Genomic DNA, 13,467 nt, shown 5'->3' on the forward strand with positions numbered 1-13,467 from the left:
CATTTCTTTCTTATCTGGCTACTTTGTGACCCTGAGTTTGAATCTTGTGATCATGTAAAATGATCTGCACTAGGTTAATCAAGTGTTGCACTCAGTGTTCTGTACCCTTCCAAGGTAACCAGGCAGGTAGTTGATTTTTTTTCATATTTACTCCATTTTGATCAAAACATAATTGGCAAATAAAGTCAGGTTGTACACAAAAATATTTGTGATGCAGTAGTGGTTGTATGCACTGAAAATGACGTACATTCAAGGTACTTGGATCACCTATCACCTCAGAAAATTGCCTTTTTCTATGTGCAGTGAAAATATTTAAGTTCTGTTGCCAAATTTCAAGCTGAAGAAAACATAGTCTCTGTGTTGTATGTTGGCTCCCAGAAGTCCTTCATCATCTAATGAAGGCTGTTACCCTTCAGCCAACATTTCCCCATCACTGTTCACCCTCAGAAACCAGTGACAACTATTTGGCTGCTTTCAGTGATTACAACCTTTAAGAGTTCACATATAGGTGAGATTCAGTGGTATATGTTTTACTCTGACTTCTCCCACTCCTGTTGTTAGAAATGACAGGTTTCCATTTTCCCCTTTTAAGACTGAAGTTTATGACTTTGTCTTTATTAGTTACTTGTCTTGTTGCTGTGACAAAAGCAAACTAAGCCAGTGTTTATCTTTCCCAGGGTATGGTCCATCATGACAGGAAAGTCTTAATGTCATGAGCTCAAGACAGTTGATGACATTTTATCTACAGTCAAGGAACACAGACAGATGAATGTTGGTGTTCAGCTAGCTTTCTCCTTCTTATGTAGTCTGGAACAGCCCAATGACTAGAACTGCTCACATTCAGGGTGTTTCTTCCCACCTCAGTTGACCTAATCAAGATAGTCCCTCACAGATGTGCCCAGAGCCTTGTCTCCAAAGTGATTCTAGATCCTCTCACATTGACAACCAATATAATCTGTCACAATTATCTTAGGAAGGAAATATTTCATGTTGGACACAGTAAATAGATGCCTGTACCTCATCTTATATTGTTCTTCTATCTATATGTTACCTTTTGATTACTTCAGCAGGTGTTTAGTAAACGTCTTCTAGGATCCAAGACTATTCCAGGGGTCTTAGGATACAATGGTAAACAGTACAGATGAGATTCTCTTCTCAGGGTACTCAACCATATTTCAGTGTTAATAGAATAACAAAATATCCAATTTCTGAATGCCTGTGCTGCAAACAGTATAATCCAAAGCCCTCCTCATGGATCCAGCCCTACATGCCAACATCACTGAATGCACTGTACAGATGCTTTGGAACTGTGTTGGCTACGCTGTTTTCCTGGGCCTTTCATGTGGTTCCACATCATCAATAGCCATTGCTTTGAATCTATGTCAACCTCTACTTAACTGTGCTACCACAAACCCCACATTCATCTCTCTGTCTTTCTGTTGACTTTGCCCCTCCATTGTACTTGGTGTTATTTTATTATAATCTGCTTCAAAAGTGTGCTGACCAAATGAAAGGGAAAAAGCAGTTTTAATGCTTTGAGCATTTTCCAAGTGCTCTTAGAAAACTACAAGCAAACTTATACAACTGTATTCACTTTCAAATCTTTCAGTAGTCTACTTTAAGGAAATTTTCAGCAGGTGAATAACTTAGTTGGTTGCTTGACTGTAACATATTTCACATGGTACTTTTATTGTAGAGAACTTGTGGGTGCACTTCTGGTCTTCTACCCCGATCCCCACCTGAGCAAACTACCATTGTCTTGTATTCAGACTTCTGACCCAAGAAAACCTTGGCTTATTTTGAAAATAACTTGTTGAGTTGGTGAGACAGTTAGCTCTTCTTCCCTGGAGAAGGTGTGTGCACAGAGTGGCTCATGCACAATGGTTTTTCTCTCTGTTCATAGATCTGGGTCCACAGTGCCCACAATGCCAGTGGCTATTTTACCATTTATGGAGATGAGTCTCTCCAGTCTGATCATTTCAACTCCCGATTGAGTTTTGGAGATACCCAGACAATCTGGGCCCGAACAGGCTACCTGGGCTTCCTGAGGAGAACTGAGCTCACAGATGCAAATGGAGGTGAGTCCAAGCTGGAAGATGACACACATTGTACAGAAGTTGAATTTGACAAACACTGAAAATGGCCTTGAGGTTTGAGAACCACACCAGGACCTCTGCTTGCTACTACTGACCTGAAAGTGCCTAATCTGGAAAGAGAAATAAGTAGAGGCTGGGTAGATAGTACAATTGGTAAAGTATATTTACCATGAAAATATAAGACCTGAGTTTAATCCCTAGAACTCAAGTAATGTGTATCTTATAATCTTAGGGCTAGAAAGTAGTTTTCTGGGGCCATAGTAGCAATTCCAACTTAGACAAAAGTTCAGTGAGAGACCCTGTCTCAACAAACAAGTTGATTAGCAACCAGGGAGAATATCTGAAACTGATTTCTATCTTCCACACCTTTGTACACATATATGAGTGTGCACACACCTGTACAAATGCATACACATGAAGATGTACACACAGGCAGTAAGTTTTAATTGAAGTAGACAGAGCTGTGCATACCCTTCCTTTGTCTTTCTGAGAACCCAGAACAAAGGTAAAGCTAAACACAAGCTCAATGTTCCCTATGATGAAGTGTGCTGAGTGTCCTCTTAAGTTCCAAGGGCTGTATGCTGTCCCTACCAGGACCTCTCCTATAACATTTGGACAGGAGTAGTCCTGAGGCTTTAGGCCCTGATGGCTTGCAACTTGGTCTTCCTGTTCCCTTTGTTGCTTACTTTCTTTGCCTCCATAAGGAGAGCAACATGGGTATTCCATGAAGCCAAGATACCAAAGCACACTCATGTGCCTAGGGGTTGGCTCAGTGGCAGAGTACATGCCTGAGACTCACATGTCACTAGGAATGCTGAGAAGGATACCTGGGGCTTGCCAGCAAGCCAAGCTAGCTGAATTACTGAGCTCCAGGTACTTGGGAGTTCCTATCTCATAAAATGATGTGAGCACAATAGAGAAAAACACCTAACTTTGACCCATGGACTCCCTGTGCATACATATGTACAAATGTCTAAGAAGAAAAAGCAAACAAACCAAAAAAAAAAAATGAGAACCTGGTGTTCGGGCATCCAGCCTCTGGGAAACGAAGAAAGAATGCCCTAGTCTGAGGCAGCTGATACATCCCAGGAGAAAGAAGGCAACCATCCCTAAATCTGGATCCTCTTTCTTGCTTTTCTGTGTCATTATGAAGGGCAGGTTCTTAAAAACAAAACAAGCAAACAAACAAAAAACCCAGAACAGTAAAGGTCTTGATTGGTACTTGGTTTCTTCTTCAACAGAGCGCCATGATGCCCTCTATGTGGTGGGGGCACTAGATGAAGCCATGGAGCTGCGGGGCATGAGGTACCATCCAATAGACATTGAGACTTCAGTCATCAGAGCCCATAAAAGTGTCACAGAATGGTAAGAGGATGGGAAGGCATTGTCTGTTCTGAAGTCAGGATCCTAGTTATTGGTCACAGAATATGGAAGAGTTTCCTTAAAACAAGGCACTGGGAAGAATGGAGTGTCTCTTCAAGGCAAGCCTTACTCAAGGCTAAGGACAATACAGGAAAGAGCCTACTTTGTTAGGACATCCCAGGTACCTGGAAGCCAGAGAGTTTTAGCCTGAACCCGAGTTGTTATGGTCTGTAATTATGTAGATGTGACATTTGTTTTGCTCCTCTGTATCATGTTTTCACAAATCAAAACAACAACAAAACAAACAAGACACTCCTTCAACTGAGACTTGCTAGTAAAATGTATTGTACTTCTGTGGGAAAAGAAAATGTGAGCAAAGGCTTTGTTTTGGCCAGGTCTCAGTAGATGTGTGTGCGAGATAAGAACTGCTTCAAATAAATCAAAGCCCAAGCCACAAGGTCCTGCATACAGGAGCCCTGCACACAATGACCCAAGGGTGGTGGCAGGAGTGGGAGGCGGGGGATATGAGTTCTTATTCTTCCCAGAGGCATGTGTTTATCTACTGCCCAAGCCCTTCCAATGATACTTTGTAAAGTGTCATTGCCAAATAGTAGAACTTCCATCCATAAGCTCACTTCTGCTCCCTGTGTTGGAAGAAACAAGGGGGCTAGAGAAATACATCAGTCTCTGTTAATGGCAGTCACAGATTTACTTGGCACTTTCATGCTGTGGTTAGGAACAGAAAGTAGCTCCATGCTTTTCAGTGTAGGTTTATTCATGCACTTGATGACAGACCAGGTGTTACTCACTAAGGCACTGGCCCCCTCCTGGCAGAACCTGATGTGACCAATCTCAGTCTTAGGGTACAGCCAGTAAAGGAAGCAGGTGCAAGAATAGCTTTGAGTAATTTTCAAACCTTGGTTCCAAGATTGTTCATTCTTCTAATGGGTTTCTGAAAACAGACTCAGACTTAATTGTTACTTATTGGATCAGAATAACACAGATATATTTATTTACTTTTGAGGGGGGGTACTAGGCTTTGAACCAGTGTCTCCTACATGCTAGGCAGTTACTTTGCCACAGTTCTGAATCTAATTGTGGAGCTCTTGGCAAAGAACCTAAGATCCTGTTTGTATATGCATGAATTATTCTATGGTCACATTGCCCTAGATTCTTACCAACACAGGCCTCCAGGGTTTGTGTTAGTATGCTTGCCTGGCATTTCCAAATCCCTGGATTCTATGTTCAGCACTACAAAAACTACAAAACCAAAACAAAATTAAAAAAAAAAACAAGGTCTTCAGTTGCCAGAGTTTCCTCCATAACTGTGGATAGACAACAGAAATGCAAAGGCAGTACAAAGTCTTGATATTCAAGACACTGCCCCGGATGACCTCATTTTGTACCTATGTGGCTTTAAATCTCAGGTGCAGCCTCAGTTCAACTGACTTTATCATCTCCCTCAAGACGTATGCTGAAGGGTCTCCCTCTGGGTTCTTATCCTAAGCATTACTGTGATTCCCTACTCAATGGCTCCTAAAAGGAATGTGACCCTCAGGTGGTCAGTCAGGATCTCCAATCCACCTGTTCTTGTAGAAGACCCAGAGGAAAGAAACTGATGAGTCAGGGGCTTAAGTTCTGATAGACTCAGGACTTTGAACTGTTCAGTCACAGACTCCCTCCCCTGCTTCTGCTGGTCTTCTTACAGTCTTCTCCATGTGCTTCCTTCTCACCACCCCATCATGTCCTCTAGGTTACCTGCCACTTGAGAAACCCCATGTCAAAGACAAAACCATCCCCATGTTCCCAATTCAAGCCAACCAAATCTATTTCTCACCAGGGGACTTGCTGTGTTAACACAGCCCCTGAGAAAGCTATGCTGATTGGCAGGTATTTAATTCCCATCCCACTCTGCTTGGCAAACCTTGGAGTGACAGCTCAGCTGTCTCTCTGGGTGACTGAACTGTGCCTAGTACTTCAGGACAATGGCATATATTTCAGATGCCATTATACCATTTGACCCAAAGTGTCTGGGAGATATGTGTGATCACTGATATCATAGATAGAACAATGTATCTTGGAGGCCATGGAAACCAATATTTCAATGTCACAGGGCTCAAATTAAGGGAATGAAATGTCAGCACTTCTTGGAAATCATTTCAAAACTGTTTTCTGGGGGGGGGGTGCAAGTGTCTCAAAGCAACACCCTGCTTAATACTTTCTTCAGTTCTCTGTTAGCATAATACATGTGCATTGATGATACTGAATAAAATTTGCACTATTTTCTAATAGACTTAATCTCGTGCTTGTAGGAAAAATAGTGCCTCAAAGGTACATCCCATCTCAAGCTAGGATAGAGATTGTTAGGCAGGGGAGAGCCTATGTGACCCTTGTGGTTTGTCCATATAGTTCCTTCAGCATTTTCATTCCTATAGCCATGCAGACCTGTGCCAGAGCTTGTACATACCAGTCCTAAAAGCCAATGTCACAGGGTAATGGAGTTTAAAATGGTAAAGCAATGGGCTCATTCTTTCAGTAATTAGGTAGACTTAAGTACTCAGGGGCCCTCCACCAAATAAGTACCTGCTGCATGAATTAGTTGCTGCTGTGTTACTGTCATCTCCAAACTCAGTACTCTGAGACGTAACTACTAATCATGCTCACATAGCTATGGGTAACCAGTCAACTAAGGTCACCTTAGCATCTGTTTTGCTGGAAATAGGCCCAGTGGCTCTGCCCTACATGTGTCTTATCCTTTGAGGCCAGCTCAGGCACATCTCTAGCCTGGCAAGTGCACTGCTACCTTAGAACAAGCAAAAACATCCCAGCACTTCTAAACCCTCTGCTGGTATCACTTTGCTCACACGCATTGACTAGGTTTCATATTGAGCCCAAAGGCTGCAAAGTGGGAGCACTGGGCTAAGGTTTCTGCTAGTACACAAACCCCTGCAGCAGTAGAGCTGGGAGCCTAAAAGAGATGGTGGGAGACTGAGTTGGGAAGCTGATGAAAGTAGTGAGGGAATTGCATCTTAGGCAGCTGTAAAGCAACAAAACTGGAATCCAGACTCCCCTGAGGAGGCAGAAGTGACCCTGTACCATGGAAGCAGAATCCAGAAAACACCATATAACACATAAGAGTCACCATGAGAGAAAGAGAGGAGAAAGTTCGAAAAGGTATGTTGTGGCTGGGAAGACCGTGTGCTGACACAGCTCAGAGGGATGCTAGTCTGAGGAGATGGGTGGGGTCACTCAGGCAGATCTGAACAGAAATAGAAAGTTATCATTACATAAAAGACTCCCCCGGTGATGGTGGTTTTCTTCTCTGTCTTTTAGTGCTGTCTTTACCTGGACAAACCTGTTAGTGGTTGTGGTTGAACTTGATGGGTCAGAACAGGAAGCCTTGGACTTGGTTCCCTTGGTAACCAATGTGGTCCTGGAAGAGCATTACCTGATTGTAGGAGTGGTGGTCGTGGTGGACATCGGTGTCATCCCCATCAACTCCCGGGGAGAGAAACAACGGATGCACCTGCGAGATGGGTTCTTGGCAGACCAGCTGGATCCCATCTACGTGGCCTATAACATGTAGTCTCGTCACTTTGGCTTCCACAGACTTTTCTACGGATGTGACCATTTTTTTTCTCAGTGTCCACAGAGACATGCAGACACTCAGCCACACTTGAAGGAGGAGCCTGGTGTGGTGAGGTTGGGGGAGGACTTCTAGGAGCAGTCACCTGGCAGGGAGATGAAATGTGAATTTACGCTGGATTTTGCTCAGAAGGACTTTGGATCACTGCCTTCAGTTTGCTGGAAAAGCTCATTTTAAGAACTTTCTTTTGTTTCTTTTTTTTAATTATTGAATAAGAAGTGCTCTCTTCGTAAATGTGGTATTTTGTTAAGCCAAAATAGCGATTAAAAAGAATATTCTACCCTCCAAATGGGTTCTTTTAAACAATTTATGTAGTGTGACAAAGAATTGTTTTCTCTGTTTTAATGTGTCATGGAATCTTAATGACATGGATCTGTTACTAATTTAAGCCATCAATAGATCTCACCCTTCTAGGAGAGTTTACTGAGGTACGAGAACCTTCCAGGTAGCACCTTCTAATTAGATTTTAGCAGCTTTCTTTGTCAGAGACACGCTGAAGAAACAGAGGCCAGTTTATGGCCTTTGAAGTTAACATAAAACAAGAAGCGATTATAAATAAGGTATTTCGGCAACTATCTTGCAGATATCTTTGTACTAAACTAAAAAGATAAAAATAAGTTAACTTCCTCGATATGTAATTATGTACAAAATGTTTAATTTATTTTGATCTCTTTAGAAGTATAAAAGAGAAAAAACATTCAAGAATATTAAAGTCTTGTAATGTTTGCTAATATAAAAAAGTGTTGTATTATCTTGCGTGGATAGTATCACAACAAATATATATATATGAAATATAAATTCACTAATGAACAAAGGAGACTTTAAAGTTTAAATGCAGAAATTGTCACTTGCATGGTGCGCCCTCCACTGTATTCACACACTCTTGGCTGTTTCCGAGCAATCGCAGGTCGCCAGTAACCCTGTCTTAGACCAGAGACCAGCAAGTGGAGTCACCACCGTCTCTGAGATGGTGAAGGGATTTAAAGCTAACATGCACTATTTTTTCCTTTGCTGTGAGGACAACAGTGAATGCTTTTGTGCCAGCATGTATAAATGACATTGAGGGGCTCCAAGTTGGCAAATAGCACTGTTTTCTGAGCTGCAAGAATTCGTTGCATAATGTCAATTTTATTTTATGTTAGCATTTTGTGTGTGTGTCACTTTTTAAGAAAAAATAATTGATGGTTGGTAAGAAAAGAATGGTAGCCTGTGGTCATTTTACCAGATATCATTCATTTACCCCTTCCAGTGACCACTGTGAGCAGATGAATGTCCAGAACAGCTTTGAGGGAAAAGCTATGTGTGATGTCTTCTTCAGAGTGTAGACCCAGCCAGCTCTGATCCTCTACTTCTGGTAGCTTCCTAGCTTGACCCTGAGTATTCCAGGAACTCAAAGTCGTGCTCTGGTTGAAGCAAGGAGTTCTGCTGGTCACATCCTTGTACTAACTGTTGGTAAACCAATCCCTAGTTATGTGTACAACTCAACACTGTATCCTTCAGTTGATCTGGCCTATCTGCACCCAACCAAGGAGGATGTATCAGCAATGCAAGGGGTCTATTTTTTAATTGCCACAGTATCCTCCTGCAGTGGTTCCCAGGACTAGAAAAGCCTGACAAAATTGTTGCTGAGCAGAAGTGAGGTTCTTGATTGCATTATGGGCAAGTTCTTTGTCTGTCTCAGTTCCATGCAGTCAACAATAAGCCCTTTGCTAAAAGAGAGTTTTGTTTGATTTCTGAGATCTAAGACTGTTTGTTTTGTTTTTAATTTAAGTGGCACATTTTTAAAAATTTGCATATGTAAAGCATTCTTCTAACTCCGTGAATCATTTGATTTTTCAAATATTGTTTGCTCATTGCTATATGTTTGTACATGTTTCAAATACACATTCCTACAGTCTGCAGCTTCCCAAGGGGGGGGGGAATCCCTGCCACATACAGAAAAACATTTTCTTGATACATGTATACACACCCTCATGCACACACATACAGAGAGAGTTCCCTCTCTCTTAAAGGGAACTGGGTTTGACATTTCTATAGGATACTGATAGGTAAACATCATTGCTGTGTGCAGGAAATCTTCCATCTGGCTGATGTGAGGAAGCAAAGCAAATTTAGATGTCACTCAAAATGTACTCTTAACTTTTCACCATATCAACTTCACACCCAAGGAGGGCGAAGGCTGCAGTACAGTTGCACAGGCCATTCACAGCAGGTCTCTTCTGCATCCTGTCATCTGTGACATTAGACTTTAGGTTTGAAAGAGTTGGTGGACTGGGTTGGAAGCTTCATTGTGCAAGAAAAAGGAAAGGAGACGCTTTAGTACCACCGGTTTCAGCAATAAAGGAGAATCGTTGTGTATTAGAAGTTGTACTGTAGATAAATCATTCATGAGAATGTTTTTAAAAAAAAAATGTTTGTCTTGTGACCATGTGCTTTTGGAGTCAGCCAAAACCGTGTAATCAACTTGCACAAAAAGAGGGTACACAATGAACACTGAGACACAGACCTAATCAAACAGGAGCAGATTCCTCATGGTGCTTGTTTATTATATATATTTAACCCTGCTTGACACTTTACCCGAGGGGACAGTCCCTTTATCAGTTGAATGTTAGCAGCGTTATTTCAGAGTGTGGTGACTGGTTAGAGAGAACTCATGTACTCAACCAATCACAGTTTCAAACAAAATTTTTATGTGCAAAGGACAGCAACCTTCTTGTATGTTCAACCACCAGTACGCTTTGTACATCTGTGATAACGCCTGTTTTATATTCAAATGAACAAATAAAAGCTTTTATTTTTGTTGCTCTGAAAATAGCAGTTTCTTAATTGGTACCCTTGAAAAAAACTGTCTGGGACAGACCACTTCCATGTGAAGAAGGCAGCAACTCCTGGGAAATGTATCTGACTCTGTTTACATGACTTGTTGCATAACTTAGTACAGATACCCCTACTCTGAACCATGTGTAAATATTGATGTGGGCTTTCTAGTAACAGCAGTTCCTATGGCAACAAATGTTTTGTGAATTTTTTTTATTCTTTTAAATATATCTGAATATATTTGTTCACATTTTGCTGCAAGTGTACAGATTATTGGTACCTCTTTGGGACAGACAGTAAGCATATGACCTGTGTGTAAACCCTTCTATTTTCTGTGTCATAGGGGAACTTGGCATGTCTGGATAGACACTGGTTGCCTATTCTCTCTAATTCAAACTGTCTTTGTTTAATAACCAAAGGTTCTATCTTTTGTTCAAGGTCCTAGGGGTCTTAACAGTTTTGGCTTGGGAAAGGCAAATTATAGAAAGGCTGATTATAAAAAGGTCAGCATGGGGCTAGGGAAAATGCTTAGCTGGTTAAGCAGTTGCCACACACCCTGGCAACATGAGTTTGATCCCTGGAACTCACATACAAATGGAAGGAAAGAACCAGTTCCACAAAGTTGTTCTCTCGCCTCCAGAGGCACACCATGGTACACCTTCCCTATATACATCATACACACAATAATGTTAAAGAAGGGCATGTTGACATGTGCTTCTGAGTCCAGCACTGGGAAGCAGAAGGACACCTGAGGCTCACTAAACTTTGAGTCCAGGCCAAGAAGAGATCCTGTCTCACAAATTAAGATGAATGTGTCCTCAGGTGGATGTCTAGCTTTCACTCAGAGGTCAGAGCTTATTCACAGGATCAGAAGATCAAAATGTAGGTGCATCTGTGCAGAGCACCAGGTTAATCTAAAGCCTTTGTGTTGAAGTTCTACTTGCCTATGTCCAGGTTGTATCAGATATGACAAACGCTCATGCTACTTTGAGCATCAAGGTGAAAGAATCTTGCAAGGGGTACTTCTACAGAACCCAGATTTCTCAGATGGCAACCCTGCTAATAGAAACCAGGTAACCATGAGAACTGTACCAATGGAAGCTGCTTCAGATCTAGCATATGTACTTATGTATATGTATATATGTGCGTATATATAGCATGTTTTAGTATGGTGTCCTGCATGCTCTGTCCTCTAGGTCAAGGCTGCAGTCTTGAGCATGTTCTGTAGCACTTTGGTTACTGGCCAATCATTCCATTCCAGGAATCCCCTGTGATGTCTCAGTATGTTGAGATCCAATGGTCTATCTATTTACATGGAAATAGTGGGGTGGAGGTCTATGGGAGAAGTTCTGGAGTACAGAAAAGCATTCCTTAGCTACCACATGGACTGTGGTATTCACTGTAGCTTGTTTCTTCTGTATATAGGCCTCTTGATTCCTGATCCATGCCATATACTAAACATTTTTTCTATCTTACTAGAATGTCTTGGTGGAATCCTCTGTGACCTTTCCCAAGGTCCTTGGGTTATATTGCAGCATCAGAACGTCTGTGGAGATGTCCGCACTCTCATTTCCTTGAGCAAAGGTGGGTCTACTCTGGGTGCCTCACACTGGCTATGGATCTCTCATGTTGGTTATGTGAACAAAAACCAGGGACCATATAACCAATATGTTTTCCTTTCAGCAAATGTTTTGGCTATCTGGCTCAATGATTGTGGGGGCTGTCATTATACTGTAATGCTGTCTCTCCGTGATGGGCAAGGCCAGCTCATCTGGCTGGATTGAGGACTTGTGTCATATCTCAACTCTGTTTCCCACAGTACACTTCATCTTGACTTTTTCCCTTGAAATAGGACTAAATGACCTGGCATCTGACCTCTGCTAGATAATGGCTAGCTCATTTTCACTCAGACTGGCTTTCCACGTAGAAGCAGTAGAGATATAAAGGGGTCAGGCTCCTCCAGCTGCCTCAGAGATCTGATGGTGATTGCCTTGTGTGAAATTGCTGTAATGTTTATCCTAGAGGCAGTCTAAGAATGGAGAGGCAGGCAATCACATACCCCAGGAAGCCTGGTTACATAGCTAGGATGGGAGGAGACATACACTCTTTCAGCTTTGCATTCTACTGTGTGTGAGAGAAATGTACCCATTCAGGTATCTCCCAAGGGGAGTCATCAAATGACCCATGGGATGGTAAAGTTGTGTAAACTGAAAGGAGGAAGGAATGAAAATGTTTGATTCAAGTTCTGCCTCATTTGGGTGTTCAGTCAACACATACTTAGACACCACACCCCACATACACTGATTGTTGCTGGAGATATGAATAAAGCATCCCCAGACTCGAGACCAAGCTATGAGCAATGAGGGAAGTCTCTGTTCTTCCTGTTTCCAGTCTCTGTCCTTCCACAGCTAAACAGATTACTTTCTGGGGAAGATCTCTTTGCCCACCACATACAAGATTCCCTGAGTTCATCTAACCAAATGTATCAAAATGATGGCTTACTCTCTTTAGTTCTTTTTGAGACAGGGTTTCTCTGTATAGCCCTAGCTGTCCTGGAACTAACTATATAGACCAGGCTGGCCTCAAACTCAGAAAGATCTGCCTGCTTCTGTCTCCCTAGTGCTGGGATTAGAGGCTGTGCCACCACTGACAGCTTGTCTTACTCTCTTAACCTATTTCCTGCTACTGATGTGAAAAATTATGCCGCAATTTTAGTGACAAGAGGTAGAGAATAGAAGCTATAGACAGCTATAGCCAAGCCCAAGGGAAAATTTGACATTCCTGATTGTTAAACTAGAATCACAACTTAAATATCCATGGGACTCCAAGGAACCTGGGAACAAAGATGCTTCGCCTGTGACCAGGCCAGCATTTCTGTGTGAAGCCTCCTCTCCTGTACTCCATCACCCCTTCCCTATAGCCAGTATGACTTCAGTGTACCCAATATTTTCCCGACCCAGGGTTCATTATTCAAATGCTTCTGACACATCAGTGCGTGTCTGCAATCCAGACACTGGAGGTAGAAGGAGGAGGAGCAGAAGTTCAAGGTCATCCTTGGCTACATAGTAATTTCAAGGCTAGCCTGTGCTACAGGAGACTGTTAAAAAATAAAGTTCTTAGCTCTAGGTCTAGTGAATGTACTTTGAGTTACCATCCGGGCCTGCTGAGGGGTCAAGTCCACAACTTGACCCTTTTTCAGCATATCTGGAACAGCTCAGAAATGCTGTTCTTCACAGATCCCTAGCTCTGAAGAGTTTCAGTATGTTCAAAGTGGGGAAGCTATGCAAACTGGCGATAGAAACACCCGGAGAGCACTGGGATGAACAGAGAGGACATGTATTTATTAATCTGGGTGGGAGCAGAGGTTGACGTTAGTGGTCTTACTCAATCATTTACCTTATTTTTTGAAATACAGTGTCTTTTTCTGGGGGACCTTCCTGTCTCTGCCAGCCCAGTGCTGGGATTTATAGATACACCTGGCTGTGCCTGACTCTGTTTGTCGGTGCTGTGGATCTAATGTAGCTTTTTTTTTTTTTTTTTTTTTTT

The 13,467-nt window shown here is 42.2% G+C and overlaps 1 protein-coding gene across 4 annotated transcripts in view; it reads left to right on the forward strand.

Annotated features, from left to right (window-relative positions):
- Dip2c (disco interacting protein 2 homolog C) overlaps nucleotides 1-9,909 on the forward strand; it is a 348,427-nt gene extending 338,518 nt beyond the window's left edge. For all 4 annotated transcript variants that reach the window (XM_026788415.1, XM_026788416.1, XM_026788417.1 and 1 more), the window contains 3 exons: nucleotides 1,904-2,078; nucleotides 3,338-3,461; nucleotides 6,792-9,909. In XM_026788415.1, coding sequence (XP_026644216.1) covers nucleotides 1,904-2,078; nucleotides 3,338-3,461; nucleotides 6,792-7,044 — 552 coding nt within the window. In that variant the 3' untranslated portion in view covers nucleotides 7,045-9,909. The remainder of the gene's footprint in view (nucleotides 1-1,903; nucleotides 2,079-3,337; nucleotides 3,462-6,791) is intronic.
- Nucleotides 9,910-13,467: the final 3,558 nt, after the last annotated feature.

This window comes from Microtus ochrogaster, unplaced genomic scaffold (assembly GCF_000317375.1).
Source record: "Microtus ochrogaster isolate Prairie Vole_2 unplaced genomic scaffold, MicOch1.0 UNK2, whole genome shotgun sequence".
In the NCBI taxonomy this organism is placed as follows: Eukaryota; Metazoa; Chordata; class Mammalia; order Rodentia; family Cricetidae; genus Microtus; species Microtus ochrogaster.